Source organism: Pogona vitticeps, chromosome 2 (genome assembly GCF_051106095.1).
Source record: "Pogona vitticeps strain Pit_001003342236 chromosome 2, PviZW2.1, whole genome shotgun sequence".
Lineage (NCBI taxonomy): Eukaryota > Metazoa > Chordata > Lepidosauria > Squamata > Agamidae > Pogona > Pogona vitticeps.
Window position 1 is genome coordinate 184,367,766 of NC_135784.1, and position 26,523 is coordinate 184,394,288.

At 46.4% G+C, this 26,523-nt stretch overlaps 1 protein-coding gene across 4 annotated transcripts; it reads left to right on the forward strand.

Moving 5' to 3' along the window:
- The first annotated feature begins 1,729 nt into the window (after positions 1-1,729).
- Positions 1,730-26,135, forward strand: RAD23A (RAD23 nucleotide excision repair protein A). Of its 4 annotated transcripts, none has more exons than XM_072991574.2 (9): positions 1,731-1,965; positions 6,175-6,336; positions 6,652-6,842; positions 7,873-7,928; positions 8,397-8,524; positions 20,419-20,494; positions 20,745-20,800; positions 21,471-21,635; positions 23,257-26,135. In XM_072991574.2, the coding sequence occupies exons 1-9, from the start codon at positions 1,798-1,800 to the stop codon at positions 23,368-23,370; spliced, it is 1,116 nt and encodes a 371-aa protein (XP_072847675.2). In that variant the 5' UTR covers positions 1,731-1,797; the 3' UTR covers positions 23,371-26,135. The 4 variants fall into 4 exon arrangements, with proteins under 4 accessions (XP_072847676.2, XP_072847675.2, XP_072847674.2 ...); XM_072991573.2 differs by having other exon boundaries at positions 7,894-7,928; positions 20,745-20,875; XM_072991572.2 differs by having other exon boundaries at positions 1,732-1,965; positions 20,745-20,875.
- The last annotated feature ends 388 nt before the right edge of the window (positions 26,136-26,523 follow it).

A 26,523-nucleotide genomic window follows, 5' to 3' on the forward strand; every position in this document is an offset into this window, starting at 1 on the left:
TATTGAATCTGTGGCCCATGAGAAGACTCCTTAACAACCTGTCTGCAATTGGAACGTGTATGTAGCTTATGAGAGCCAGTGTGGTGGAGTGGATAGAGTGCTGGAGTAGGACTTGAAGGGACTTTGATTCAAACTGTGCTTAGCCATAGAAAGCCATGGAGGGAGGATGGCATGGGTAAAATGACTTCTTAGATATGTCACGTCTTTGAAAACTTAATCATGTACTCTAAAGTCAGTTCTGACTGGGTGACCCTTTTTTCCACGTTCCCTTTTGGAGAAACTTCTGGGACTAAGCACCTTGCCCAAGGCCACACAGGCTGGCTCTACTCACAGGAGGCTCAGTGGGGAATCAAGCTTCCAATCCTCTGGCTCTGCAGACAGATCCCTAAACCACTTGACATATCCAGCCAGCTCTTGAAAACTATTAGGGTCACCATAAAAGGAATGGGATATGATGGCACACGGTGTAGAGATTACTGAGGTTTGTCAGCTTCTTAAGAGGTGGTGCTTGTATGGCTGGATCCCTATTTAAAATAGAAATCTAGATTTGTCATTCCCCTGTCTGGAACTGGCCCTTGCTACTAACCGCCCTTGTACAGTATTGTCTTGACTATGTGATCGACAAAGGAAGCACTACTGTAATCCAGGCCATCATGGCTTCAGTTCTGCAGCCCTCTTTGCACCCATCACTCAAAAACAAGAAAGCAAGATTCATTATACATAATGATTTTATTATATATACAATGAAGCGAGTATACTGCAGATTGGGAACATACAGTACTGTCTCCTTACTGAGGAAGAAGTGGACTTGTCCACGAAAGCTCATGTTACAATAGAGCCTCTAAAGGTGGCACAACATTTTGTGTCTTAATTTTTTTTCCTTTTGCTTCCGCCTGATATGCCCCCTGGCTGGGTGGGTATGGCTGTGACGCTGCTGACAACCCTCCAAAAGTCGTCTCGTCAGAAAAAAGATGATGATGGCCATTCTGCAGTACAGTGGACCCTTGAGTTACAGACGACTTGACTTACAGACTTTTTGAGTTGCAGACTTCTCTGGCCGCAAAATTTAGGTTTGACTTGCAGACTGAGATTTGACTTACAGACCAGAAAAAAACCAAAATGGAACAAAAACGGCCTGTTACGGGATTAATCGGTTTTCAATGCACTGTAGGTCAATGGAGACTTGACCTACAGACTTTTTGACTTGAGAACCGCCTTCTAATACGGATTAAGTTCTCAAGTCAAGACCCCACTGTATACAGTTCAAGCACAATCCTCCGGGAAATCAATGCTACGGAGTTCTATCGCTCTCGCTCTCAAGAGACGCCTTTAGGGATTATCCTCGATCTCTGAATGGCAACAATCGACGCTTCAAGACCGCTTGAAAAGGCTGACACGGGGGTCACACGGTCTACCTTCTTCGGTCTCCTACGGACTCCTTCGGCTTTGCCACACGTCGGAGGGCCAAGTAATTAAAAGAAATAAGTTAAAAGTTTCCCCTTGATCGTTCCCTGTCCACCCGCGGCGCGACCGGCCGAAGTTCCCGCGGAAGGAACACGACAGCTCCGGCCGGGCGCCTTCCAGGAGACCCGCGGCTCCTCCTTCCACCTCCCGCGGGAGGAAAAAAAATGGGGGCGGCGAGGCAGCGCGAGGACAGCCGAGCGCGTGCGCCGCTTCTCTTCTCTCTCTCATTCTCTCTCTCCCTCCCCCCCACGGTCCCCTGTCACGTGGGAAGGGCCGGGGCGGCAGCGGAAGTGTCGCGGGGTTGCGATTAAAATGGCGGCGGCATGAAGTTGCATGTTGTGGGGACCCCTCGCTGAGTTCGTTGGGAGGAACCGCCGGTTGTCGTCGTCGTCGTCGTCGTGCCCCGACCCCACCTCACCCGCCGCTGCCATGGCGGTCACCGTCACCCTGAAGACCCTGCAGCAGCAAACGTTCAAGATCCGAATGGAGCCTGACGAGACGGTGAGGGGCGGCCGGTCCCCTTCCCTCCCTCCCTCCCTCCGTGCCTCTCTCTTCTTCCTCCTTCTCCTCTGGGCCTTTCTTTTGGGAGAAATTCGTGTGAAGTCCATGACTTTGTCCCCGGCCCGGCCTCATTCTCTTGTGCCCGCCGTTGTATTTCACACTAGTCCAACGATAGTTGTTAGCATTGCATTTTATTTGCTCCTGAACTCTTCTCGTTCCCGGTCATTTTTCTCCAGGGGTGAGAATGGCTCACCTTCTGTGTCGCCTTGCACGGTGTTGTTCAGCCGTTTTCAGACTTGGAAGCAACTCTTTAAAAACCCCAACGTACAGTAGTTTATTTTCAAGCGCAAAACCTGTGAACGTTTTGCACTTGAAAGGCCAACGTCTATGTTTCTTACGCTGTCGTTCTCTCCAGCTCCTGCTATGTGATCATTTATAACGTGATTCCCTGCTGCACACATACTCCCAAACCTAATGGCTTCAAGAGTAATCTTGTTTTTTGTCGTCCTCATCTATTTTTTTCTGTGGTCCCAAAAACATAACAGCCTCTCATACTGGCGTGTGTATTTAATGGAACTGTTCCTGCCTCTGCGCTTTTCCCAGTATTCTTGTTGATGCTGTTTGTGAGTCACACATACATATTCTTAGATTTAGGGTCTATTATGTTTCTCATCTTTTGTCCTGAAATTTGCTAAAGTTATCCCACCATGCAAAGCAAGTTCCATGTGATGTTCTCTGTGTTTAACAGGATTCTACCCACCTACTCCAGTTCTTTCTGTACATCATTAATTAAGAAACAAAAATTATTGTATTACACATACAAGGACATTTCTGCCTGTCTTGTCTGCCTTTTTGTGTTGCAACATTGTGTAGATTTGTCTGGTTTAATTGTGATGAAATAAAGCTGAAATAAAAATCTACTGCAGTAAGTTACCCTGTTTCCCCGAAAATAAGACAGGGTCTTATATTAGTTTTTGCTCCCAAAATGCATTAGAGCTTATTTTCAGGGGATGTATTATTTTTTTCCATGTTCAACAATCTACATTTATTCAAATACAGTCATGTCATCTTCTACTGGTTGCTGCACAAGGATGGAGGGCGGGGTTTCACTTAACTGGGGCTTATTTTTGGAGTAGGGCTTATATTATGAGCATCCTGAAAAATCCTACTAGGGCTTATTTTCAGGTTAGGTCCTATTTTCGGGGAAACGGTATATCTGCAACAGTTATTGCCCACGTGGTGCAGCTGTACTGAAGCACATATGATAAGTGGGGAGCTGCTAAGAGTGCCTTGGGTTTTTTTTTCAGTCTCCCCTTTCTGAGGGTCAAGGCAGGTGCCATTTTGTTGCAGTAAAGTAAAGTTTAGATAATGGTCAAGTCCAGTAGTTCCGAATTACTGAGCCTTAAAGTTGACCAGGTTGCTAGCTTCCTCCTAGTGTTGTCTTCTACTTCAAATTATGAAATTATCACAAGAATATTTCAAAATATGTTTAGTCATAGATAAGATCTGCTAAACCCCCTCTGGAAGTACAGTTGCATTGTGTTTTAGTTTCTGAAAACTTCTAACATATTTTTCTGTCTTATGTGAAGTTCTTTCCTATATGTTTCTACTCAGCAGTGAAATTATTGGGAACCATTGTTTCTCTCAACAAAAGATTATCTGTGGTGTGTGTGCATATGTGCAGGAATTTTTGCAGCATACTCTACAATCTTAATTGGAATGCCCATAGAACATTCCAAATTATCAGGTAGCAGCAGCAAGTTGCGGTAACTGTCAGCAATGTTGCTATTATGGAAGAAATAAATGTGGGGGTGCTTGAGAAGTCGAGAAATAAGCAGATTGATATGTCCTACAAAATTGGGTTGGATAGAGTTAGGTATCTGGCATCAGAGCCAGAGGCTGGGAATTTGATTCTCCACCATGCATCCCAGAAGAGCCAGCCTGTGTGCCTTGCGCAAGTTGCAGGGTCCAGGGCGCCCCCAGAAGAAGAGAATGATAAACCACTTCTGAGTACTCTCTACCTTGAAAACCCTGGAAAAAGTCACTGTAAGTCAGTATTAATTTGACAGCATACAATTATTATTCATTATATTATACAAATTAAAATACAAATACAGTGCTTAAGGTCTGCACTGAACAGACCGTGCAGAGATCTTAGACAAAGTATTCTACTCACTCAATCTCCCGTATAGGAGGAATATAATGGAGGGTCCTGACAAATGTTATTTGATTGTAGGCACATAATCATTTGTGTCGCAACTTCTTATCCATGTTCTTCAAGTCATGCATTTCCACAGTAGATGGTAGTTCTAGGTGTGATCAGTTGTCAGGTGAAGTTTTGGTATGTAGTGCCAGAATATGGGATACCTCACTTACCTTGAAAGCCCTGTATGGTTGCTAGAAGTTGGTTCTGACTTGACAGCAAATAACAACAAACTAGAGTATAGAAACAAATCCATGAAAATTTTGCACAAGTTTTGTAACTAGCAAAAATAGCTATTGGCATGAATTTTGGTTTTATAAACATTTGGGAACTGAAATTCTTTTATTGATAGAAGCCATGTATGGAGTCAAATGTGTGTGGTATAAAAGGTGCTTCAAAAGATACAGCAATATGCCTTTTCTCTTTTCCCTCTTTCCTGTTGGGAGCAGATGTCTAAGAAACAGATTCTGAGATTCTAAGCACACTGCAGGTGTTGTGGAACTGCAGTTGGAAAGAGCAAAAGATTGCACCTTCCTCACTCACCTTTCAAGATCCATCCATCCAGTGTCCTACTCAGAGAAATGTCAGGGAGATTCATGCAAGATGGCAGGACACCCACTGCAGAGCATATCAACTTACTTTCCCTTGTCCCAACTCTATTCAATCTGATGATGAAAAATTGTTTCAAACTTCCATTTAAACTACAGTTCCATTGGTATTTGTTTACAGGGGTAAAGTCCATATTGACTGTCATTTTTTAAAAATGTAAAAATTTAATTTCTAAACTTTCCAGATGGCGGAGAACACATCTGGTGAAGCAGAGTCCCAGATTATTGATTATAATGGTAATATTTAGATGTGGCATAAAACTAAGTGCCATAAATCTTGCTTTAGATGTTTAATTGTATGAACTATGTAGTAGGAATTGAAGGTCTTTTGTAAGGATGAAAGGTTGTTTATCCTGTAACGCAGTGTTCCCCAACGTTTTTACTAGTGCGGACCGGGGAAGTCTCTGAGGGAGGTGGGGCGGCCCTTCGTGCTTGCCCTCGCCGATGCACGTACGCAGTGGTTGGGGAGTGTGCGCGCCATAGGCTTCATGCATGCACAGGAGTGTCTGCACACCTGCACGCCCACCCCACTCCTGCATGCGGGCGCATGCTTGAAGGAGTGAGGGAGTGTGTGCCGCCGGCGACGGCAGAAGCCTATGAGTCTTTTTTAATTTTTATTTTATTTTACCTGGCTTTTGACAACCCCCCACTCCCGTCGCCACCACTGCTGCTGCCGGGAGGAAAGCACCCGGAGCACATGGGCCATCCTCTCCCTCCCGGTTCTTGCCAACCCCCCCACCTCCGTCGCCACTGCTGCTGCCGGGAGGAGAGCACTCGGAGCACCCGGGCCTTGCTCTCCCTCCCAGCTCTTGCCAACCCCGGTCGCCGCTGCTGGACTGGGCCGCCAAGACAGACCTCTCCCCGCCCCCCATGCACAACCTCCTCTCCCCACAGCTGCATTGCGCCCGCGGGGGCTTGCGGGAAGGGGTGAGGGAGGAGTCACGCCAGCGTCGGCACGCGCGCGCAAAGCAGCTGTGGGAAGGGGAGTGCGTGCGGGGGCAGGGCGGGGGAGGTCTGTCTTGGCGGCCCAGTCAGGCTCAGGCCAGGGACCGGCAATGGGCCGCGGACTGGTCGTTGATGACCTCCGCTGTAACGAATACTTTGGGAAAGGGTAGTTTTCTTTCACTGTAGGAATTTTTTAAAAAAGGAAATACCGTTCTGCTTTCCTAAAAGCTTCCAGAAGCCAAGGCCACTGTGAACTTATTTCTTATTGGAGGGAATAAATGTAGCTCTTAAAGAGCCTTAGTTATTGGTAAGCAGCTACACTGCTGAACAACTGTGGTTGCAAGGGATTTTTCAAAGATCTGTACTACAGTATTCATTGGAATGGTAAAAGTTGCCCCTTGGGCCCCCTGAGTACAATGCAGATAGTGGAGCCAGCTTCCTTTTGACCCACAGGTCCGAGTTCTTAAGGAGAAGATTGAGGCTGAAAAGGGCAAGGAAGCTTTCCCAGTGTCAGGCCAGAAGCTTATCTATGCTGGGAAGATCCTGAGTGATGATGTCCCCATTAAGGAGTACAAGATTGACGAGAAGAACTTTGTGGTGGTGATGGTCACCAAGGTATGGCTGGGGCTTCCTCTGCTTCGTAGTCACGCTTCTCTTTTGACAGACGGCTGTCCCTTAATCTGAGTCTCCTCTTGCAGCTGAAAAAAGTAGGCTGGTAAGCGTTAGGACTGAGGGTGGGGACTCCCAAGAATGGGGATTGAAGAGAGATTGAAAATGTGATGGCATATTGCTGCTAGTGCTAAGACGAGGTTCTTTGGGTTTCTTATCAGTCACTTGAAAGCCAGTTTCCTTGCAAGCTGCCATATGCTTTTTGTGGGGTAGAAATGCTTTGCCTCCTTCCTTGAGGTTTATTTTGCCTTCTCTGTTAAGAACAAAACAGGCTCAGGTGCTCCTGCTCCCTCACCCAGTGATGCAGCCCCCACTTCAGAGCCTACACCATCCTCTGGGCAGACCCCGCTGCCGACACCAGCCACTGTTTCGGCCCCACCAGCAGCTCCAACAAGTGTGGACAAGCCTCCTGAAGAGTCAGTAACCACTTCCCCGCCGGAATCCACAGTTGGGTAAGTTGCACTTGCCCCAACACCCCCAGGAGTTGTGCTTGCCCGCCTCCCTTGAGTTGTTTTGTAGATGGGTTTTGGAAGGGTTGCATTAACTCCACACCTAGGAAGTTAGGATTAGTGCTGAAAAGCCAGGACTGTTTGTTTTGTGGGGGTCTGAGCAAACATTTGAAAGCTAAAGGTTACAGCATATGATACTGAGATAGAATTGTTTTCCATGTTTTTTTCTCTCTGTGTATTTGGAAGCCTTGATATGAAAATGTATTTCCCTATACCCACATGTAGGTGGGTCTGAAAGCAGGACTGGTCTACCAAGGTGGATTTAAATGAGAAAAATTGGATTTTTTGACTATTTAAATTATTTAAAAATAATAAATTTAAATTGTGATTGAAATCATTTTGATTTAAAAAAATCATTGATGTTTATCCATCCTGCAATCTACACAGGCACGAACCCACATCAGAAGAGACACTTGTTCCTTCCTTACAAGATGAGCAAAGGAGGCTAGAGTCTGTGACATCTGATAGGATTTCACGGTACACCATGGCTGTTAACAGGGTTTATCAGAGTGCTGTAAAAACAACACAAGCACATGCTTTGGAGGTTAGCCCCCCCTCCACTTCCTGTAGCCACCGCTTGCTCATAGGTTGATGCATGGAGTCTACCAGTTTCGCTGTGTCTCAAAAGACAATTTCATTAGACATAACTAGGGGGAGGATTTCTGTTACATGTCATATTCTTTTTTGCAATGTATGTTTTAGCTTGTGAGTGGATTTGAACATGTTTATCAGTAATCTGGTGAGAAACATGTTTGATCTTGCTTATGAGTTCAAATGTAGGTTGCAGAGAAAATGTGAAATGTCATAGAAATCTTCCTCCTAGTTATAACATTTGCTTGATAAGTGTCAGTCATGAGGGTATGAGATGTATGTTTGAAGGGATAATCAGCAATTTTTGTCTAGGAGATCTTTGATTTTCTTATCCAGTTATTTGGAAGGACCCAGCTACTATTTCTCTCTCTTAAATTTGCAGCTCTGTTCCCTCTTCAGGTAGCATGGGACGTGAAGATGATGCAGCTTCCACCTTAGGTAGGTGAGCACCTTATCTTTGCTTGCCCCAAAGGAGAGTTCTCAGCAGTTCGACTGCGATTTTTTCCATTATGATTGGGCCTGGCCTATTGCTTTGTGTCCATTTTGATAAATCTTCGAGTCCTGTGGAGGAGGAATCCATATCATATGGGTTCAGCTGTTCACCACTTAGAAAAGAGGTCAAGAATCATTCAGAATAGCTACTAGATTTTCTCTGCCAGTCTCTTGCTAAGCTGCCTTAGGACAGATCAGAACTCTAGGACAAGGGTTAACCTAGCATATGCTGCCCTCTAACGGCCACTGCCAGTTAAACACTTTTCTTGCAGTCTGATTCTTGAACAGAGATCAAATAAACAATAAATTAATTTTTAATTGGTCTGCTAAGAACCAGAACATTGAAAGACCAGGTAGTAACAGGAGCAGCTCTTCTTCCCCTAATGCAAAACTGTCTCCCAATTCTACTTTCAGTTACTGGCTCAGAGTATGAAACGATGCTGACTGAAATCATGTCAATGGGCTATGAGCGAGAGCGGGTGGTGGCGGCACTCCGAGCCAGCTACAACAACCCTCACCGAGCTGTGGAGTACCTGCTGACGGTGAGGAGAATGATATGGTGTGCCTTGCTTCCCACCTAGATATTTTAGACTTACCTCACATTCTGCTAGGGATTGTGGGTCAAGGAATTCCACTTCTTAACCTTCATTTTACTGGTTTTCTGTAATCATTTCCTCCTTTCTGCTACCATTTTTTCCTGTTATTACTCTTAGATTAGGCCAGACAGAAGCAGAGTCCCTCAAAATAGAAAAATAACTTGAAAGTGGTTGGAAATCCACTACTGGTTGGGTAAAAAAATGTGGATTTTTTTAAAAAACGTTAAGTGAAGGATGTATGTTGTTTAATTTCCAGTGGTGAATCGTTACTCCTGGAGGCTTCCAAGCAAGACCATTCACTTTTAACACACACACACCATTTTTTTCATTCCCTCTTTTTTTTTTCATAGCTAGGAATATATGTCAGGAACTCATGGGCCATCAAAATGGCCTTGAGGGCAGCACCAATTCCCATCCCTATTTTAATGTAGTCTGTGTAAGCATCTTCTATAGGTGCTTTGTGATTTATGTGTAAATGTCTCTTATCCAGCATAAACTGCAGCCAAATATGGATTGTGTGTGGAAGTTCCCCTCTCTGCTTCATAAGTCCCTTGCAGTGGTCTCTGTGAGATGAATCCCCACAGACATTGTTGTTCTGGCTACCAAGGCAGCTGGCCCTATTATGCTAGCCCTGATTTAAAGTAGCAGTCTGTGGTTCTTCTTCGTGGACTCTGTGAAATCACACTAATGGGTTAATCTGCGCTTGCGCAGAAGGTCTCGGAACATTCTAGAGCTTAAAGTAACACTTTTGGCTCCGCCCCCCCAGGACCTCATGGTCCGCCCGCCCTAACAGCCATTCAGTTCCATTTTTTCCGCTGCTGCAGTTAGGTCTCCTAGCTAGAGCTCCGTGAAAGATTGGAAAGATCTGAAGATTCCTGAGTTTTGGACTCCGCATTCTTGCTTCAAGGGAAGTACTTACTTCATTTTATTATTAGGGGAGTTTTTGGACTGTTTTGAGGGCTCCCCTCGCTCCCCTACCCCTTTTTTTTTTTTTTTCCCCCCTTATTTCTTGGACTGTTTTTCCCGCCTTTTTCTCTTTTATGGCCTCCAAGGCACCATCTTCACCTAAAGTTACTTTTAAAAGCTGTGCCGCCTGTTCTAAAAAGATCCCTTCCACAGACGGCCATCGTTACTGTTTATTTTGTCTTGGGGAGTCCCATATCCCCCAGACTTGTCGCCATTGTGAACGTTTTACCCGGCAAGGCTTAAGGCTTCGAGAGCAACGTCTCAGGGCAGCGCTCTGGGAGAAATCCCTCACCGCACCTGCTATGGCAGCGTCCTCTGCGCCTGCAGATTCAGCTCCTGCACCTGGCCCTAAAACTAGGGCTAATGGCAAGTCAGCTACGTCTACCCAGAAGGTTTCTAAAAAATCTAAGCCTCCTAAGAGCCAGGCCACGGCCGCCATTCCTCCCCCGCCGTCTCCGGCGGCCACGCCTCAGCTCCAACCGTCGCCTTCCCTGCCTGCTCTTACTCCGCAATCTCCTATTGAGATTCACTCCCAAGCGTCGTCGGTAGCTTCTTCTCCACCATCCTTGCCACTACCGACCGATACGCCGGATACACCCTTCTTCCCATCCCCTAGGAAGAAGAGAGCCAAGACGAAGCATTTGGAAACAGCCTCTAGAGATTCCCGGTCTCCGAGCCCCTCGGGACCGAAGGTCTCCCCCCACGGGGCTCGACATTCTCGCCCCAAGAAACGTAAGAGGCAGGAGGCTATGGAAGACAAAACCGCTCCGCTCAAGCTTTCCAAGAGCTATTTGAGAAAATGGCGGAAACAGATGCAAAAGCTCTATGACCCGCGGCTCCTTTACAGCCTCGCTACGCGGAGTTCCTCATCCGACTCCTCATCCTCCTCGTCGGTCTCCTCCGTCTCTTCGGTACCGTCGGTACCGTCGGCCCGCGATACCGATAGGGGTAGACGACGACACGCCCACTCGGTACCGTCCCCTCACGATATCGGAGTCAAGGGTTCTAAGCCGATACCGGGAGGACCCTCCTCACGGAAGGCAGAGCAACAGACCATACCGACCGGTATACCACGTCGTACCACCACCGATACCGGAATCGGTACCGCGCCTCTCGGTACCGACGCACCGCCACCTAAACCGAAGCGGCATCGCGACACGGTACCGCCGAAACCGCGAAAGAAGAAGCGCCGCCACGTTTCCTCTGACTCGGACTCTTTTCAATTGGATCTCCCCGATACCGATACCGATCCCGATACCGGGCACGGTACAGGACACGGTACCGAGCACGGTACCGACACCGGACCGAGGGGCAAGAAGCGCTCTAAACGCAGAGACAAGTCGATACCGGCCCCCGTTTTTCCCATGCCGGAACTCCCGCTCCCCCCGCCCCTCCCTTCTGATTATCCCGAGGACTCCTCCTCCGAATGCTCTTTTTCGGATACTTCGGCTCCTAATGATAACACTCCGGACTCTGCCATCATTGATAAGAACCCGGTTTCTCCTGCGGCCGACTTCCCTAGCTATTCCCAACTGATACATAGAATAGCCTCCGCTTTGGAACTCCCTGTCGAACGCCCGCCTGAAGCGGTCCCCGACAAGGTATACGGCGATATTGATGAGGATCAGAACCTACCCATGCGTCTAGCATTCATTCCTTCACTGTTGCGCACCCTAAAACAACCTTGGGACAAACCTTGTTCTACCCCTCAAATGTCCAGACGGGTCGAGAACTTATACCGGATTCAGGGATCTGAACTGGATTTCCTGGTAAAACACCCTGCTCCCAATTCCCTTATTGTCGACGTCGCCCAGTCTAAGTTTCGGCCTGCATCAGCCGCATCCCCCAATAATAAGGATGGGAGGAAAATGGACATATTTGGTCGCCGTTCATATGCCTTCTCGTCTCTAATCGTGCGAGCTGCCAACTATGTTGCCGCTATGGCGGCGTACCACCAACACTTATGGGATTTAGCTCTACCATCCCTACAGGCTGCACCTGATGAGCTGCAACCGAGAGGCCTCTCTCTTCACCAGGAGGCATCACAGCTCATTCGTCAGGAACGGGTCACGGTTCGTCACATCTTGGATGCTGCATCCCGTAATTTAATGACGGGTATTGCCATGAGGCGACAGGCGTGGCTCAAGTCCGCAGCTATTCCTGAGGACTCCAAGGCCCGTATCCTTGACCTTCCCTTTGACGGCTCGGGTCTTTTTGATCCCAAGACGGACGAGATCCTGAAGGGCCTCCATGAAGCTAAAAAGGCTGCCAGATCCTATGCTGCTCAACCGTTCTACAAACAACGCTACCCTTGGAAGCGCCCATCCTTTCCCCCGGCTATGCAGCCAGGGAAATCCTATCCCTACAAGCAAAGGTATTCTCCTTCTTCCGGCTACACCACTAGACATGACCAACGACACAGGACACGTGCCACCTTCAAAAAGGTCGACCGTAAGAATAAACAGGGCCTTTGACTGCTCTACGGCCATTTTCTCTCCTTCCTACTCCACCCGCTTGTCCCCTTTCCTCTCCAGTTGGCTTACCATCACTTCAGACAAATGGGTCCTTTCTATCATCGCTCGCGGTTACGCGATAGAATTTTTGGAGACGCCTCCTCCCCGTCTAGTTCTTACCCCCCCATCCGACCCTCTAAAGCAAGAAGTAGCCACCCTGTTACACAAGCATGCAATAACCAGGGTGTTTCCAAATCCTGCCAATCCTGGTTTTTTCTCCAGATATTTTCTGGTGACGAAGCGGGACGACTCTTTCCGTCCTATTTTGGACCTCAGGCGTCTCAACAAATTCATTGCCTATCGTCGTTTCCGGATGGTGACCTTGGAAAGGATTCTGCCTCTCTTGCGACAGGGCGACTGGTTCGTCGTCATAGACCTCAGCGACGCCTACTTCCACATAAATATCAGGCACGACCATCGTCGCTTCCTGCGCTTCTCGCTGGGGTCAAGATGTTACGAATTCTCCGCTCTGCCTTTTGGACTTTCCACCGTGCCCAGAGTCTTTACGAAGTGTATGGCCCCGGTGGCGGCCTTCCTGAGAACAAGGGGCATAGCCGTCTTCCCATACATCGACGACTGGCTACTGGTTGCTCACTCCAGGCTTCAGGCCGAGCGTCACACCCTTACAGTGCTCCGCCTCCTCAAAACTCTCGGACTGCAGGTGAACTACAAGAAGTCCGTCCTTGTTCCCTCGCCTGTTGCTTCCTACATAGGCGCCACCCTCGATGCTCGGACCGGCCGAGCACTCCTCCCTTTAGAAAGAGCGCAGAAGATGGCTGTTCTCATCGAGAAATTCCGCCCTCTCCATCATGTCACCGCTCACACTGCTCAGAGGCTACTGGGCCTTATGGCCTCCACCACTTCGGTCATCCCTCACGCGAGACTGAAGCTTCGTTCGCTGCAGGTGTGGCTCCTGTCACTCTTCAACCCCCTCTGGGACTTCCCCAAAAAGAGACTCTTGGTGTCCAGGGAATTGTCAGAGCAGTTGAAGTGGTGGATCAACCCGGACAATCTGTTCATGGGACGCCCTTTCGCCCCCATTGCCCTACAAACTCGCATCACGACGGATGCCAGCGACATCGGCTGGGGTGCCCATTGTTGCGGCCTGCAAGTCCACGACCGGTGGTCTCCAAAGGAGCTTGCTCTCCACATCAACAATCGGGAGCTTCTCGCCATCTTCAAGGCCTGCCGGGCGTTCCTACCCATCATCAGGGGCACAGCCCTTCAGGTTGTTTCGGACAACACGACGGCTGTCGCGTATGTCAACAAGCAGGGCGGTACCCACTCCTTCTCCCTCCTGTATCTTGCTGTCCAGCTATGGGAGTGGTGTCTCCAACATCATGTCTTTCCATCCGCTGTATACATTTCCACTCACGACAACATACTTGCGGATCGGCTCAGCAGGACTGCTGTTACCATGCACGAATGGGTGCTGGACCATGCGGTGTTCCTAACACTCTGCCAGCGATGGGGAACCCCTGTGGTGGATGTTTTCGCCACTCACCTCAACTCCAAATGCCCCATCTTCTTCTCCAGGGGCGGTCACGGCCTGAATTCGCAGGGCGATGCTCTGATGGTGACGTGGAGCCACCATCTTCTCTACATGTTTCCACCGTTTCCCCTCCTACTGAGGACACTGGTGAAAGTCTGCGACGACAATGCGAATGCCATTCTGATTGCTCCGTTTTGGCCGCGCCAGCCGTGGTTCGCGAGGCTCATCTCGAGGGCGACGGAGTACGTCAGGCTACCTTACCTTCCGCATCTGCTGACCCAGAACGAAGGGACAACTTACCACCCGGACGTGCAATCACTCCACCTCACCGCCTGGAGGATAGTCCCACGGTAGCCCACGTCCTCTCCCATTGTCGTAAGCCGTCCACTGACACCCTGTACGGGAGCAAGTGGAAGGCTTTCCTGAAGTTCACCTCTTCTCATCAACTGCCCGCGTCGCCCACTACGCTCCATACTGTGTTACAGTTTCTGGCTTACCTTTTCCAGATGAACCTGTCTCATTCCACCTTGAAGGTGTACCTCTCCGCCATCATAGCCCATCAACCGCCAGAGGCGGACAGTGCTCTGTTATTTAGACACGCGAAGATCAAACGTTTTCTTCGAGGGGTTGTACGCCTTCGTCCACCTACAATTAATCCTATTCCTCAGTGGTCCCTCCATACAGTCTTACACTGTCTTTCAAAACCACCCTTTGAGCCGCTTGCTACGGTTTCGGAGCGCCTCCTTACCCTCAAAGTGGTTTTCTTGGTAGCTATTACGTCAGCCAGAAGGGCCTCTGAATTGGCTGCCCTGAGGACCGACCCACCTTTCTTGCAATTTTTCCGCGACAAGGTGGTCTTGTACCCTGACGTGTCCTTTCTGCCCAAAGTCACCACAGACTTTCATGTCAAGCAGCCCATAGTCCTGCCAACCTTCTTTCCCCAACCTACCTCTCCGGTTGAGAAATCCCTCCATCTTCTCGACGTTCGTCGGGCGTTAGCCTTCTACGTTCAAAGGACTTCCTCGTTCCGTCTCTCCAAGCGCCTGTTTGTCTCTTATCAGCAACCCCATAGGGGTCGGGAAGTGTCTCCGCAAACTGTCTCCAGATGGATAGTTCAGGTCATCCGTCTGGCCTATGAACTGGCTAAGAAGCCTCTACCGGCATCTGTTCATGCCCATTCTACTAGGGCTGTTGCGGCCTCTACGGCCTTTCTCCGTGGAGTCCCACTACAGGACGTTTGTAAAGCCGCCACGTGGTCCACGCCCTCCACGTTTGCATCCCACTACAGACTCGACCTGCGAGCCAAGGAGGATGCGAGGTTTGGCCGGGCTGTCCTGTCGGCTGTGCTGCCGTGACGTTTCCCTCCTCCTTTCAGAGGTAAGCTTGCTAGTCACCCATTAGTGTGATTTCACAGAGTCCACGAAGAAGAAAAAGAGGTTACTTACCTGTAACTTTGGTTCTTCGAGTGGTACTCTGTGAATTCACACGGCCCGCCCGTCCTCCCCACTTTCCGTCACAGCTGTCTCGCCTTTAGAGCAGCAGCGGAATTTGGGGAACTGAATGGCTGTTAGGGCGGGCGGACCATGAGGTCCTGGGGGGGCGGAGCCAAAAGTGTTACTTTAAGCTCTAGAATGTTCCGAGACCTTCTGCGCAAGCGCAGATTAACCCATTAGTGTGAATTCACAGAGTACCACTCGAAGAACCAAAGTTACAGGTAAGTAACCTCTTTTTCTGTGGCAAAGCTGAAGCTTTTCTCTGTTGCATAGCCGATCATCATAATTGACTGGCTTTCCATGCACACCATCTGAGGTCACAAGGAGTAGAAAGAACTGTATTATGAACAGCCTGCGCTTAAATGGAAGTCCTTGGACTCCAGTCCTTGTTCACTTGACTCTCTGCTGTTACATTCTTTGTTCAGCATTCCTTGATTGATTGCAACATGCAGAAATGGATATTTCAGACCTTACAAAATCAAGAGGAAAATGACCCAAAGGAACATTTAAAAACATCAAGTAAGGAAATGTCCTTTATCACACAGCATTCGTCTTTGTGGTCTCTTTGATTGACACATATGGGATTCTTTCTATGCCTACATGAAAAAGTACTCATAGTGTTTCCCACCTTTTATGGCACCTGTTAACCCATTTAAGAAGTATGTCAGTTGTATTAATATAACATCCCTTACCAGCAGAAATACCCAGTGCCTTTACTGCATGGGTAAGGGTTATCGAACTCAAAACTGCCAAATTTGCCATAAATTTACTAAAGTTGCCTTGAAAAACTGACACTCCCATCTGATATTCTGCTTGTGGGGAAAATGATTGCAAGTGATAGAGACCACATTAAACACACAACAAAATTGGTTTCAAGAATGACTTTTTGCAAGAATGACTTTTTGCAAAACACCTTCTAAGCAAATGCTGGTGGAAGCAATCCAGTTAGAGATGATTTCTAGTAAGACTCAAGATGATCCAGTACCACACACAGTGGAATCTATTACAACATGCACTATATCTTGATCTCAAGGACAGGCTTTCTACTTCAAGGTCAGCCTCAGAGCCTAAGTCAACATTGACTTCCATGTCAAAAAAGAGAAAGAGGTCCACAGATTTTGGAAGCAGCAGGGCAAAGAAGGCAAAACATGCAGAAGCCAAAGAAACCTAAGCTCCATCAGTTCTTCACCTCACTAATGTCCACCTCAGAAAAAGGAACAGGAGGACTTAGTCTGCTTGGGTTCAGCCTCAGAGGGAGATGTGTTTCAGATCCGTGCATTGTCCCCAGCCTTCAGTCATTTTCCAGAATGGAGCCAGCTAACAGCAAACTTTAAATAAGCTCTTTTCATTGCAAGAAAGCTCAAGGGATCTACAGCTTGAGGATTTATCTTGATGTCAAGAACAGTTCCATACTCCATCATCAAGAGAGAGAGGTGTCTGCACCATAAAAGACCCCACAAGTCACACTATTTTCAAGGGGTAATGAATGAAGTGATGTACCCGCCAACTTACCATGTCTCATTTCTACCTGGGGCTACATTGGCACTTTCTATCATGCTTATTTATTCTCCAGGGGTATAGAGAGAGAAGCTCTCTGGCTCTCTCCATGGCCTGCCCATGCATTTTCCAGTGTCAGTGCACTACATCAGTATGAGAGGCAAAGGGACTCAGCATCTAAATTCCTTGAAACAAACACACAAATACAGAGGTGCCTCGCTTAGCGAGCGCTCCGTTTAGTGATGAAATCGCATAGCGATGAACTTTTTGCGATCGCAACAGCGATCACTTTATGATGTTCCCTATGGGGGAATTTCGCTTTGCGATGATCGGTTCCCTGCTTAGGGAACCGATCATCGCAAAGCCACCATTTTCGCACAGCTGATTGGCAGTTTCAAAATGGCTGTCGGGGAAAAAACATGGCCGCCCGCTGTTTTCTGAGACGGATTCCTCACTTAAGAGGCACCAGAAATGGCCGCGCTACGGAGGATCTTCGCTGAACGGTGAGTTTTAAGCCCATAGGAACGCATTAATCACGTTTTAATGTGTTTCTATGGGCTTTTTTATTTTGCATTGTGACGTTTTCGTTCAACAGCGATTTCGCTGGAACAAATTAACGTCGCAATGGGAGGCACCACTGTACTCGGCGTCAAAATCACCAGTGCCAAAGAAATCCCACCAACAGCCAGCTATGCCAGTCACAGTCAATCTCGATTGGTTTCAAAATCCCCCATGCCAGTCACAAAACTACAAAAAGAAGCATCTCACCAGTCTTCATCCCTGACACAGAAACACAGGTGAAGGGATACAAGTGATGGGACACATTGGTTTCAAAGTCGTCAACACTAACCACGTAAGGAAAATGACTGGTTTCTATATCATCATTATCTTCATAAAGATCTCCATTACTGAAATGGGGTCAAAACCAAAAGTCCTGGGAACATTCTTCAGTATTGAAAGATGACACAGCCAGAAAGGTGAAAGATAAACATCAGCATCATACTCTCGGTAGTAGGTATCCTTGAGTCTCAAGAGACTATGGTAACATACTCTGAATAGACGTCTTGGAACAGCATATAGTGTGGCTGAGAAGGCCAATTTGAGACTGACAATCCGTTCCACACTGAAGACAAATACAATCTGTCCCCTGTCCAGCTCCCTGATTTTGCTGGTTTCAGGACTGCCTCTTGCCTCAGCCTGCTGAACAAGTGTTTCTTCAAATTGGGAGAGGCCATGCTGCACCACCTGCCTCCAGGCTGAACGCTCAGATGTCAAGGTTTCCCATCTGTTCAGGTCCATTCTTAAGGCCTTCAGATCTCGAGCCTATATTGAAATAAATTAAGGAGAAATCTAAACATAGCACTAGAGAGAAAAATACCAAAACTAGAGGAATATTTACCAAATCCTCATCTCATCAGAAAAGTCTTCAGACCTCTTTTGTAATGAGACCAGAAGACAGTCGGTAACAAATCCCATTCCCAAGAGTTGAGTTCAGAAAACAAATAATCAGATGGTTTTCTGTCAATCCCAGCCATTACCCAAGAGTCAGACATTAGGGATATTAATCCTCCTTCTCCATCTGAAGATTTAAAATCATACTCTGGCAATGCTTATAATGGCTAAGTTATTAGAGGTTCAGAGATCACTTACACCAAGATCTACTGGTCCCACACAATATTGATTGCCCCCTGGTGGCCACATCAAGCTTAGTTTATAATATTGAGGCTTATGGCAGTGGATACTTAACCAGCTGCCAACAATTCTGGCCTTGATAACACAAAACAGAGGGATGGTCAGATGTAGCCAGGATGAAATTGATAGTGTGGAAAATTCTCCCACACGAAAAAGAATTGTATGTGAAGCCAAGAAACTGTCCAGTGGGTGAAAATACAAATATAAATGGAGAATTTTTGTATGTTTTGCTAAATCGATAGACAGATTTTACTTCTCACCTACCTTACATACAGTCCTGTGCTTCCTGTTGCAACTGAAAGAGAAAGGCTTATTGCATTCATCACTAACAGTGTACTTGCCAGCAATAATAGCACATCCAGGCTCTCATTTATCTCAGTTTTTCAGGAGTGCAGTTGTTCAAAGATTCATAAGAGGTTTAAGAAATATCTACCCTGAGGTGCAAGCCCCATAACTATACTCACTTAACCAGCTCATGAAACCACCTTTTGAACTAAGGGCAACTGCAGATTGAATGTGTAAGACTGTTTTTAGTTGCATAACCTCAGCATGGAGATTGAGGGAATATGTGCTCTCAGGCACAATCCACCCTCTCTTCAATTCTGTAATAAGGATAAAGTGACCATTTTTCCAGATATATCTGCCCTACCGAAGGTTGTATCCAACTTCTGTCTTAACCAGCCCCTAGTGCTCCCAGCATTTTTCCATCACCAGCCTTTTAGCTGGAGAAGTCGCTTCACCTGTTAGACATTTTTAGGGCCTTGGCCTTCTGTACTTTGAGAACCAGACAGTTCTGAGAGTCTAGTAAAAAGTATTTGTGAATTACTGGGGGTCAGGAAAAGGGCAAACATATCTCAGTTACACTATTACTTTGTCGTACCAATTAGCAAAAAGGCCAGTCCCTACGTCATTGAAAGGGTGTTCCACTGGAGTGGTTGCTGCATCTACAACCTTCCTTAAAGGAATCCAGAAATGCTGACGGTGATAAAGGCCTTTGAGACAGTGATCAGGGCATAGTAGTACAAGTGGCTACAGATAATTCTACCATGATTTCCTACATCAACAAACAAGGCAGAATGCATTCAATGTATCTTCCGTACTTAAGAGTTCAACTGTGGGAATTGTGTGTACAATACCACACCTTCCCAGTATCCATACATGTAGATGGAATGTTACAGCTGATGGGATGCCATGACATCCCATCAGGCAGTAAGTGAACTTGTCAGTCACGCACATGTGTGAATCATGGAGACCACAAAGAATAAGGAAATGTTCCTTACCTGAAACCATAGTTCTTCAAGTGGTCATCTGTGAATTCACACAGTCCACCCATCTTTCCCTCAGTCAGCTGCACAAGTATTCTTGGACTGCGGGAAATGAGGGTTCACTGTAGGATTGAGCCACATGTGCAGTGTAGGGGATTGGATTAATGGACTTCTAGTCTCTGGAATGTTCCAAGGCATTTTCTGCAGGTGCAAAAAGAACTCTACATGTGTGAATTCACTGATGACTACTCATACAGTTACAGGTAAGCAACCTGCCCTTTTTCTATGACAAAAGTGTTGCAGGATTTTTTGGCACTTGCACTTTGAGGACCCAATTATTCAACTGTATCTTCATGTGGAGAAGCTGTTGTTCCAAGGAAACTATTGCTTTTCATCCATACTTTACAGAATCCTTATTCTGTCCTCAGAATAAAACAATTACATTTGCAGAGCAGAATACTTTGTGATCTTTGTTCTTGGGTACATTATTTGAAAATATTGAAATATTCTGGAGGGAAAACATTGGAAGGAAAATGTTGAGGGAAGTTGGAATGAAGTAAATAGATGTGAATAGGGAGTAGAGAGATTAAGACAAATATGAGGGGATAAGCAGAACAAACTTGACTTCTCTCTTGTTACTAGAAGCTTTGTCCAGATCACTTCTAGCTTATGAACCAACAGCAGAAACTGCCTTTGTACTTCTTTTTCCTAGATGAATTTCTGCAGATTCCATTCACTCCCAGTTCCCTGGTATATGTCATATCTGCTAGCTCTGATTATCTGTATGTAAGGTTGTTCTGTATGCAGTTTTATGGAGTGTGCAGGTTTCCAGTCTAGTCATTCTAACCTAGTTGAAATGAGTATATTAAACACAATCTGGAAAAGCACGTGGTCTGTTAACTGTTTTCTTTTAACTTTTCAGGGCATCCCAGGTAGCCCAGAACCGGAAAGAGCCCCCATCCAGGAGAGCCAGCCCCAAGAGCAGTCAGCACCAGAAGGTGAGTTGCTTCTGCCTGCTCTGTTCGAATCATTTCTTGGGAAACTAGAACTGTGGGCAGCAAAGGATGTAGAAATACGTCTGTAGGGCCAAGGTATCGCTGGTTGGTGTGATAGGAGAGTGCTGTCCATTCCAGAAAGCTTGATGGCTCATTTCCTTGTGTGCAGTTCTTCACATATTCTGAGTCCTACTCTTGTCTTTTTTCCCATTCTGATTTGATGCATGGCATTAATAATCCCGTGGGTCTACAGGAGAGAATCCGCTGGAATTCCTGCGAGACCAGCCCCAGTTCCAGAACATGCGACAGGTGATTCAGCAGAACCCAGCACTGCTCCCAGCCCTGCTCCAGCAGTTAGGCCAAGAGAACCCTCAGCTGCTGCAGGTATTGGGAGTGGTGGGTCTTTGTTATTGCTGTCACTGGAACCAGTATTACACTGGTGCAGTGGATTGCATATGTTTGGCTCCATACTTTGTGAGCTCTCTCCCCTCCCCCTGCCCAGCTCTTCTCTCTCTCTATCTCTCTCTTTTCTCTTTTTTGTTAAAATCTCAGGAGGCAGGCCAAGAAGCATGTTTGCTTCTCCCATCCTTTGCCATGCAGCGTGATGTCTGTGCTTGTGCTCATCTTGGTGTCTTTGACCAGCTGAGCCATGCCCTATATATCTGATATATGATTATTTGCCTGGTGGTTCCCTCCCAAAGGGCCCCTCTTGGTTTAGCTTACTCCCTGTTATTCTGGTTTGTTTATCTAGGCTTTAAGTAAAGATGAACATTGCTGCTCAGTTGTCTGCATTTGTGTTGTTTTAATTACAGATGGGTCAACTCAAAACAGCAGATTGCAGTGTGTGTTAGGGCTGGGGATCATGGATCCAGCATACATGAGAATCCAGTGGAGATGCATTTGTTAAATTTGATGTCCCAGAGACCCTGAAACTGCAGGAAGGATTTATTCTTGATAACAGCGACTGTTCTTCTTCCAGCAAATCAGTCAACATCAGGAGCAGTTCATTCAGATGCTCAACGAACCCCTGGGTGAAATGGCTGACATTGCAGACATTGAGGGGGAGATGGGTGCTATTGGAGAAGAAGCTCCTCAGATGAATTACATCCAAGTCACGCCTCAGGAAAAAGAAGCCATAGAAAGGGTAAAAATTGTGGATTGGGGAGCAGTGGCCTGAGACACAGACAGGAAGGGAGACACTTCAGGGAATGTCTTGCTTTTTCACTGCAGCTTCCAATGGAACAAACCACAAAGTCAGTGTCTCAAGGCCTTTTTCGTTCATGAAGGCCAGAGCCATGGCATTCCTTCCTATAGTTTGTGTAGAACAGTAGTTCCCAAACTTGGGTCCCCAGATGTTGCTGGAGTACAGCTACCAGAATCCCTGACCATCGGCCATTCTTGCTGGGATTTCTGGAGGCCCAGATTTGGAAACCACTGCTGAAAGGATATGTTACATTGCTTCGAGTGGAATGGAGGGGTCTAGCAGTTTAACTTCTGGATAATGCCTAGTGTTGAAGTCTTCCTATCATTTTGGTCAGTGAGCAGGATCTGCAGATGCTTAGGATTGCAGATCTTGCCACAGTCAGAGCTAGCATTGCAACAGGTGAAGAGTAATAGGAGCTGCAGTCCCTCAGCATCTGGAAGGCTGCATATTTCCCAACCTCCGTTACAGCCTAATGACAACACAAGAGCTGTATAATAGGATCTGTCACTTATTTGGAACTACAGTGGTGCCCCGCATGATGACGATAATCTGTCCCATTGAAATAGCTGTTTAGCTAAATCGTCATGCAAAATCCATTTCCCCATTGGAATGCATTGAAACCCAGTTTAATGCATTCCAATGGGGAAAATACCTCGTCATTCAGCGAAGATCACCCATAGGGAAGCCATTTTGTAAGCGCCGATCAGCTGTAAAAATGGCTGTCCTGCGAAGCATGGGTCCGGAAAACACAGGGCAGCCATTTTACGAAGCCGACAATCAGCTGTAAAAACCATCGTCTTGCGAACAAACAGTTCGTAAAGCACGGACCTAATCAACGTCCAGCAAAAATCCCCCACTGGAATGACTGCTTTGCGAATCACTATAGCGGTTGCAAAAAGTAATCGTTATGCGGATTCGTCGTTTAGCGGGGTCGTTGTCTTGCGAGGTACCACTGTAAACATTCCTAAGATCAGGGTGCTGAAGATGTGGCCCTGTGGAGCCCATTTGCAGGATTCCTGAACCTGGGCTGACCATACTCCAACAAATTGCTTTTCTGTGCTATACCTGTGTTAGGAAAACCATATCATTATGCAAATACATTATTTTGGATGCTCTTTTTTGGTGGGGGCGGCAAGAGGAGTGAATTGTGAAACAAAGGAAAATTAAGGAAAGACAGCTAGGCCAGAAAGTTGCCAGATTGGGACTGAGGGACAAGCTGCTAGACAGAATCCTACTCCCGGGATCACTGAGAAGAAATACTCTTTTTAAAGAGTTTCACTAAGAGTTGAAATACTAAGCCAGCTATCACCACCTGCATGTTTACAACGTCAAGAGAAAATAAGGCTTATGCTAAGCCTGCAAATGACCATGGCATTCTACAGCTCCTAGCTATGGCTTTGCCCCTATGAATGCATATTACACAAGAGAGGGGTGAAGAGATTTTCCAGTGTGGGGCTAGGTTTTCCAGTTGTTGCTGTTGTTATATTGCTCCAGGTGCTGTTTGGCACAATGACTGAATTTGGCTGTATTGTTTTTCTCTCTCTCTTCCTTTCTCCCCCAGTTAAAGGCCCTGGGCTTCCCGGAGAGCTTGGTGATCCAGGCATATTTTGCCTGTGAGAAGAATGAGAATCTGGCAGCCAACTTTCTGCTGAGTCAGAACTTTGATGACGAGTGATAAAGGAAAAAGAGTTTTATATAAAATTCTCTATATAAATATTCATTTATTTAAGGGGGCACTACTTGGGGATGGGGGTGGTGGTATGATTTTCGAATGTCCCACGTGAATGGCTGGCTGGAGGAAAATACTCTACCTTGGAAATTGGGCAGTTGGGGAAAAAACAGAGTAAACAGACGTTCTCTTCCCCCTCCTTCCCCTGTACTGCCCCCCCCACCCAATGATGGCTGTATTTGAGCCCAGCTGCATCCCATGGCAGTCTTTGGACCTGGTAGGCAGGATATTCAGGGAAAGGTTGAAGCAGCAGATGGGTTCGATTGGATCTTTTCCCATCTGAGCTGATTGCGTGTGTGCAAACAGATTGCTCTTTTGTTTGCAAATCTCTCCTCCCCCTGCCGCTGCCAGTGCACAGTGCTACAAAGCCTAAAATGTTTGTGCCCATCAGCTAATTCTTTGAGAAGAATTATCTCCTTCGGTTTCTTTCCACCACTGCCCTTTGAAACAACTCCAGCTGTCCAGCCCTGTTCCAAAAGGCAGTGGGTGCCAGGTGGGTGACTTGCCTTCTGGTGATCTTTTTGAGAGCTGTGCTGTACTGAACAGGCTCTGTGTTGTAGAGGACTATCTTGTAATGTTGCACACAAATGCAGCACATTGGCCTGATTTGGTTTTATCTTTTGTTCTCTGTTACCCACCTTGTACTGGCAGCTCTCTGCCACTTTTTTTTAATTCTTTTTTTTAAATTCTTTCTGAGAGAGAACCCTGGAAAATCAAGGCTAGAGAGTAGTTTCCCCTAGATCTAGCCTGCTTCAAGCAACCAGCTTCCTTTCCCACCCCCACCCCCATGGCATCTCTGATTTTTGCCCAGCTGATCTGCCAAATCAAAGGTGTGGATCAACCACCTGTGAATTCTAGCTCCAGGAGCTACCTGAGCAGGGTTCAATGCTTATGTAAGGTATTGCTCCATATAGTTTGATTTTCCGCCATTTGACCTTTAAGGTCTTGAAACTTGCAAGTAGCAAAAGTAAAAAGAAGTGTAGATTTTCACAAAACCCTGTGATAGCTGAGTGGCTGTTCTCGGAGCAGATATCCATTGAAAGAAACCATATTTCTAAACCCTGTATTTCTGGAAACTTGAAAGAAACTAATATTTTCTAGTATTAACTTGATTTCCTGTCGTTCAGAAGATTCTTGTATTTTAAGGACTTTTTAAAAAACAAATCCATTAGTAGTTGGGGATACAGTGTCTGTGTATTAGACTTGGGAGGGGCTTTTTTAATTTTGGGGGGAAAAGATCAAATTGATATTTTCACAAGCATTCTTTATAGGAAAAATGTGTAAAAAGAAAAATCTTGTTTTCATGTACCTTATTGAAACTTGAATTTGAACTGACTATACACAGGCATGTCCCTATTTAATTTTGGCCTTTTCAGTCCCTGCTGTCACGTGCAATTGGTACGTCACTGTTAAAGGGGCAGATCAAGAGAAAAACTGCAGAGTCTTTCCCATTTTAGATTATCCTTCACCATTACGTGAGGATGTTGGTCAAAGTTGTTTCTGGTTTGAGTATCAATAAACTGTCAGTTATCCTTGGTTAAACCCCAGTTTGCTTTGATAAACTATTAAATTGATTGTTGCCTTTCCCTGCCACCACCCTAAAACAAATCTGTTTGGGAGTCCCATTCTTTCCTCAGCATACACCCTTGCAAAGAAAGCCAGAGTATTGCCTCTATGCCTCAAAAATAAATTCCGAAGCCATAAATTACTGCTAAATTGTGTGATACTGTTGTTGACAGTGTGCAATATGTTCTGAGTAAGCTAAATGAAGATGCTTTCAGCGGTTGTGGTGGTGTAGTGGCCTGGAGAAGATAGAAAGTTGGAATTCTCAAGTTTGAAAGAGAGTCCATGGTTTAGCTGTAAGAAAGGCCCAAATGGCATAAACCAATGTAGTTTGATAAGTAAAGTTGGTTTCTTGGCTGTGCTGCAGTGAACCCAGGTGAGCTATGTTGTTAGCTGAACTACCTTTTTGGAGTGACAAAAGCCAGCAAATCAGGCTACAGCTTGTGGTTGGCTTTCGGGTACTATTTGGAGGCCTCTTGAGGAAGGTATTCCACTTGTCCTTATGGTATGTATTAGGCCTTTCTGGGTGGGGTGGTGAGATACTGCATGTGTTGCCCCCAGTTTGATATGGATGCTGAGTTCTGTTTTGCAACCCTGGAATTTAGAGGGACAGGAATCAGTGTACTATATCGTTTCTGGTTCCTTCCCTTTATGAATAAAACTGGAATAAATTGGGTCGACCAGCTTCCTGAGTTTGCAGAAGATATACTCATAACCACAGTTCAACTGTTTGACGCAGAATTTGGCCGCTCCCTCTCACACATCTTCACACCAAATCTCGTGGGTGTTGAGATTTGGTGAGAGAAATTGCAGCTGCTGTTTTACCAGATACGCGTGGCGAGAGCTGAAGCAAGAAGTGTTTGCAAAGCAACATTTTGACCTGCTCTGAAACAAGCAAGGACTGCAAAGGCCTGATAAAAGGCATCCAACCTGGCCCTCCTTCAGGAAGTAGGATGGTGTTCAGATTCAATTGGGAGGCTGTTCTTGAGTGCATGCATTGACTTTATCATTCAGCTTCCCCTCTGGTGAGGGTTGGGTTGGACAGGCCCTCCTCCATGCCTCCTTTCAGTCTCAGATTGAAATGTTTTGGGCACTGTGAACAGAGTGTGAAATAAATAAGCTGTCTGAGGCCACATAATGGCAAGAAAGAGTGTTGGTCTTATTCAGCGAACGTGTCTAGTTCTTTGGGTCTCAAGAAGGGTATGGATGAAAATACTCTTGAGTAAAACAGCTCCTGAAAAGCAGAAGAAAAGGCTGGAAAAAAATTCTTGGAAGAAAGCAAGCTAGATTCTAACATGTTATTTTCCATCTCCTAATTGTCAACAATGGATGATTTCTTGGTATTGTATTCCAACTTCACACAAGTGCAGCTGGGTTTGAAAGATGTTAACACTTGCTGTGAGCTATGCATTAATACCTTGGTTGTGCTGGTGGTTTTTCATATTAGCAGCTGCCCAGTCCTGTGTGTTGCAGGTCTGTTGCCAGGCTCAGAAGCCTCCGTCTCCCGTACCTCGTTCTCTGCTGAACAAAAGAACT

Coding starts and splice junctions, on each gene's coding strand:
- RAD23A (XM_072991572.2), top strand. CDS start 1,798: ATGTTGTGGGGACCCCTCGCTGAGTTCGTTGGGAGGAACCGCCGGTTG. Junction 6,337..6,651: donor TGGTGGTGATGGTCACCAAG/GTATGGCTGGGG, acceptor TTCTCTGTTAAG/AACAAAACAGGCTCAGGTGC. Junction 21,636..23,256: donor AAAAAGAAGCCATAGAAAGG/GTAAAAATTGTG, acceptor TTTCTCCCCCAG/TTAAAGGCCCTGGGCTTCCC.